The sequence below is a fragment of the Nestor notabilis genome, unplaced genomic scaffold (assembly GCF_000696875.1).
Source record: "Nestor notabilis isolate BGI_N333 unplaced genomic scaffold, ASM69687v1 scaffold2344, whole genome shotgun sequence".
NCBI classification, from domain to species: Eukaryota; Metazoa; Chordata; class Aves; order Psittaciformes; family Psittacidae; genus Nestor; species Nestor notabilis.
The window spans coordinates 155,717-161,341 of NW_009925902.1; the positions used below are offsets into that span (position 1 = coordinate 155,717).

At 39.1% G+C, this 5,625-nt stretch overlaps 1 protein-coding gene across 1 annotated transcript in view; it reads left to right on the forward strand.

The window, feature by feature from the left end:
- Nucleotides 1-1,483: 1,483 nt before the first annotated feature.
- Nucleotides 1,484-5,625, forward strand: part of DHX32 (DEAH (Asp-Glu-Ala-His) box polypeptide 32) — a 26,333-nt gene continuing 22,191 nt past the window's right edge. The window contains exons 1-2 of the mRNA XM_010013260.1: nt 1,484-1,753; nt 4,613-4,806. Of these exons, the coding sequence (XP_010011562.1) occupies nt 1,484-1,753; nt 4,613-4,806 (464 nt within the window). The remainder of the gene's footprint in view (nt 1,754-4,612; nt 4,807-5,625) is intronic.

Here is a 5,625-nt window from a genome sequence, read left to right on the forward strand (position 1 = left end):
CAGTTCCAACCCCTGCCACAGATAGGGACACCTTCCTCTAGACCAGTTTGATCAAAGCCCCATTAACTGGTGGTTAATCCAAAGTGTATTTTGCAGTACCATAAGGCCAGACAAAGGACAGGTAAGTCCTCTGGTCCTTTTGCCTTTCAGAGATGCTCCTCCAGAAGATCGCGTTTGGTTCTGGCCTTCAAACTGGGCAATCTGTCAGTCTTTGCTGCCAGCCACAACTAAGTGCCAAGAATCAGCCTGTTTTGTGAGCACCATGTAATTAGACTTATCTCGTTTGGATTGAGATATTCAGACTGCTGGACAAAAGATTTTCTCCTGCTGCTCTTTGTTGGTTTTCTATGCTGCTGTCATCAGAGACTGCATTAATAGCACTGCAGCCAGTATGGTCCAAAGCTATGAAACAAGAAAAATTTGTAAGAAGCAGCTATAACTTTTATTATATTACTTAGTGTAGAAGAAGCTCAATAAAGAAAAAGCACACAAGCATTTTGCTCGCTGTCTGTTCAACAAGACATGATCAGAACCATTGTTCAAGAGGACATTTGCCTCTGGAACTAAAACAAAAGATGCTATTTAATACTTGTGTTACAGCACAGATCAGTCAAGATTAGGAAACTATTTTGCTACTTTTGAGTCCTAAGAGTTGCAGTTACTTTATGTCAGTAGTTTTTTCTTCCCTCATCTTTCAAGGCCACTTCTGGTGCCCTTGAAGAGTTACAATTGGCATCGCTCTGCTTGTTTTAATGTATTAAGTATATTTCAGGTTTTTAATTGCAGCAGAAGCTGTTAAAAGATTTGCAAGTAGAGTTGATAGAGTATAAAAAATGACTCTTTACCACCCTGACTTTCTAAAGCACTGCAAAGAACTTCAAATAAATAGAGTGGCTGTTCCTGATGGACACTTTCACACAGCAGTTACCTCCCTTTTTTGCTGCACCCAGGGGTGAAGCCCATTGTGCTGGGATTAGCTGGCCACGTTAACATCTCTGCAATCACAACAGTCACTCCAGAGCCTCCTATTCAGGCAGCTGGGAGTGATAAAGGTCAGGCTCAGCGTGCTCTTTCCCAATTATTCTCCAGCCTGGCCGAGCACTAGCAGCCAAGAGCAAACACACTGCCCGGTGCTCATGGGCTGGCTTTAACATGCTGCTAAAGTGCAAAAGCTGCTCAGCTTCTATTTAACATCTTTTAGTTTTAATCGTTGTTATTTTTAAGAGTTTGGATGATTTTTTAAAATCTATTTTCTCGAGGCTCATTTTGGTTTTTGAAGCACTTGAAGTGTGACAAACAGACCACAAAGGAGGCAGCTGGACCCTGAGACTGAACTTTTAAACTGAAGAGCTGGGAAATACTAATCCTAGAGCAAGCAGAAATGGATTTCCGCAGGTTTAGAGGGCCTGAATGATCAATCAGTGCACAAAGGACTCCTTCCATTACTAATGTGGTTTTGCTGGGAATAATATATGTAAGAAAAATGGAGTTTTTAAGCCTTCCTCCAGAGATTCACTGCTTCTCAGAATTACTTGACTGCAGCGATGGTGATGAAGAGGAAATACTAGTATGTGGAGAAGATTTTGAGCTTAATCCTTTTGATGGCTTGCCTTACTCTTCCCGTTATTATAAACTACTGAAAGAAAGAGAAGAACTCCCAGTATGGAAAGAGAAACAGACTTTCCTGGAAAACTTGCTTCATAATCAAATTGTGATTGTGTCAGGAGATGCTAAGACTGGCAAGAGCTCCCAGGTCAGTATAACACACTTGGCTGGGGGGTGTGTGTATGCAATTACCTCTAGAACATTTAATGTTGTACACTTACTGTTACTATTTTACTAACATTACATATTTTGAAAACAGCAAAATCTTTTTGCTATGAATTTACTATTCACAGCTGATGTCCTTTACTTGTATCAATATCCAGATTTATATTCTACTAGTATCTGGTTTCTGTTAGTAGCAGGCTGTTGCTATGCTGAGTAAAGTATGGTATTGCCATATAATAACATCCAGTTAAGAGTTCAGCCATGGTGTACGTACATATTGAGTTTAGCAGTTCTCAGTGTTGAAACAGATGTGCAGCCATTTACAGTAATATGAGGTATAAAGGCCAAAGAGGGAAAGTGAAATGCAGAAGGTGAATAACAATTAATGCAGAAAAACACAGATATAAAATATATGCATATAAGCATACATTTAAATAACATTCTGCAAATACTCACCAACAACTGACATTTACTTTATGTTTCTCCATTACAAGCCATTTTCATTTAGGTGTTGATGTCTTCTGGGCTTCAGGGTAAGCTGAGCAGTGAAGAGTGACACTTCTCAGGCTGTGATTGTCTGACGCAGTGTCATAAACAACTAACAAAAGTCTCAAACTACAACTTCTTTAGTACTAAATACTAAACTCACTATATATCGAGCCCTTTCTGAACACTGAAGATCAAATACATTAACAACCATAGTTTAAAACTCAAAACCAAACAGAACAAAACCAAATAGAACATAACATAAAAATCCTGTATAAAATATCATTGCATCTACCAGTATGTGTGCTGTAAATTTTTGCTCTGTGTATCACTTCACATCTCAACTTGAAAACCTATAAATACATACTTTCGACTGTAATACAGAATGTATCAGCTGAAATCCTTCCTGACTAAAATTACAGCTGTATTTCCTTCAGAGAGGCCAAGGCTAAGTGTAAAATATTTAGGACTTACTGATAAAATACTAACATGACCTGAAATAAATCTTTCCTTCTACATTTCACTGGCCACTATTTTGTTCATTTGGAGAATTTCATTGCCTTCTCCTTAATAATGACTAATCATAGAATCCCAGGCTGGTCTGGGTTGCAAGAGACCTTAAAGCTCATCCAGTTCCAACCCCCTGCCACAGGTAGGGACACCTTCCACCCTCATAGTAAAGAATTTCTTCTTAATGTCTAAACTTCCTAAGCCTAAATTTCCTAATTTCTAAACTTGTCATTTTATCTTCTTTTTGACCACCACCACATTGAATGTCCAGTGGAAATGGTAAATTTTGCAATACCTGTCTTGGATTCAATACATACCCTTACTTGGAAAGTGTGTTTGGGTTCTGGTTAATGCCATATCAGGAAAGAAATACAGGGGATTTGCAGGCAGGTCATAAGAGAAGGTGAATGAAGGACTGCAATTAGTAGGGCTCCTTCTCAGGGAGAAGTAAGGGTCTTTCCCTCACTTCAGCCAAGAGCAAACACCCTTTCCAAGAATACACAATTAATTTACAGAACTCAGGTTAAAAGGCATCACCGAAGCCAAGATCTCAACTTACTCTAAACACACAAATAGCCACTAAGACTATCAAATTCTGTTGTAACAATATAGAACAACCTAAGTCTGTTACCACAGCAAGCAGAGAATTTTCAAGCAATTGTTATAAGTCAAAATACTGTTTATGATTGGGATCAGGAGAAAACTTCATTGCAGGTAAAGCTGTAGGATAATTACTGCTGAAGAGCATCTCATATCTGCCAGAGACTTTGTGCTGGACACTGCTGGAGATACCATATTGTACTAGAGACATCTTATTTCTCACTGGAAATTCTGCATTCCTATAAAATGGATACACACTTACCTGGTGCTGGGAATATTTTTTGGAGTGCAAAGTCTTTCCCCCTTCTTATTGATTTTAATTTATATAAAACAAACTTGTACGTGTAAGTATATATAGAGCGTACATATATAATAAATTATAAAGTATAATAACAGACGACTTGCTAAGAAAGGATAGCTTTTTGAATTGTCCTTAAACAAGTTAAATAAGATGTAACACATTGCTGGTTGCTTTTGAAACCTTTTTAGAAGCATAAATAACTATACAGAAATAAGTGATACGTGGCTGATGCACCTAGGTTATAGATATTGATTAAGTAAAGGATTCAAAACCTAATACTTTCACTACAATGATATTTATAATGTAATTTTATTTTCTCTTGACAAGAACACATTCATATTTTCTTCTGTGGATTTTCGACTATAACAATATATATTAGGGAGCTACTGCATACGTTTCTGGAACAGCTCAGTTTCAGTGGTCTTTGTTTAGACAGTAATTAATCCGAAATTACATGTATTTACTGTGGCATTTCTCAGTTTGAAATCCTCTTCTTCCCAGGATGTGTTTCTCATGGTCAAGCACCTGAATATGATATAGTACAGGCAAATTTACTGCTGAGCCAGCTGAGAAGCCCCCATCAATAACTGCTCTAACACTGCTGAATCCATCAGCAGATGCATAAGAATGATACTGCCAGTGTTACCTGCTCCCCAGAGGCCAATTCTGTCCCTTCTCCACTATATTCAAACTAATCTGAGTCCAGTTGAGAAGTAAGGTTCCCAGGTGAACCTCCTAGCCCATGTCACTGCAGCTCTCAACTACTGAAGAGATTCTGGGTCTTGACATTTATCAAGGCAGATCATTTCTGTTAGGTGCAGCTCATCCATCAGTAGTCAAGCAGCGGGTGCTCAGGTTGGTTTAGTTCTGTCTACTTCTTTTGCATTACAGTCTCTGCTAAACATGTCAAAAACCAGATACATCTGTTTTCTCCTTTACTCACAGATTCCTCAGTGGTGTGCTGAGTACTGCCTCTCTGTCCGCTACCAACACGGTGTAGTTGTATGCACCCAGGTTCACAAGCAGACAGCGGTGTGGCTGGCGCTGCGTGTAGCTGATGAAATGGATGTCAATGTTGGTCATGAAGTGGGGTATTTCATCCCATTTGAAAGCTGCTGTACAACAGAAACTATCCTGAGGTTTGTGTGCTTGGCTTTTAGTGCCTTCAAACTAAGATGCAGCTTAGATTTGTTTAGAGCTGTCAGCACTCCAGGTCCTTCATTGCACTGCTCCACTAACATGGCCAGGACAGGTAACCTAAGAACCATGTAGAAGGCTTGAAGGAGGTATTCTGTGCTAAGCTGTAGTAGAGATTTAAGTGGGCAAGGCTATCATCTGTGCAAAACTTCGTTAAGCACCTCAGTAACCCCTATATCGTTCTACTTGTGCTTTCTCTGTGTTCCAGTACAGGAGTGTTCATTGCCATAAGAAAACATGGGATAATCTGTCACAAAGTAAAGCTGGAATTTAAAACCAATCAAAAATTATGGCTAGAGAAGGGTATATTCAGTAACAAGAGGGAAAAAAAGGATTTTTAGGAGATAAGAAATGCACTTCATATATTAAATACAGGCAGGTGACAACAGCAACAGAGGGATTCCGATTTTGAGCCTCTCTGAAAGTTAGAGATTTATTTTCTCTGGTTCCTTAATACGTCAGGCACAAACTACAAGATCTAGGTCATAAACCTTTTCCCCAGCCTCTACCAGTGGAGAAGAGGATACTCACCATTTCTGAAAAAACAAGTTCTACTGCTTTTCCTTTTGCATGTCCATGTCCTTTCTCTTTCATGGAGCGCTCTGTAAGCCTCATCCTGCAGCACATCTTCTTGCAGCTGCTCCTTATGTGACGGGGAAATGAATCCTATTCTCTCACACATCGAAACCTTGTTCAAGAATTCAAAGTCCTGTTAAGCAACACAGCAAGAAATAACAGAATTAAAACATTTTCACTATCAG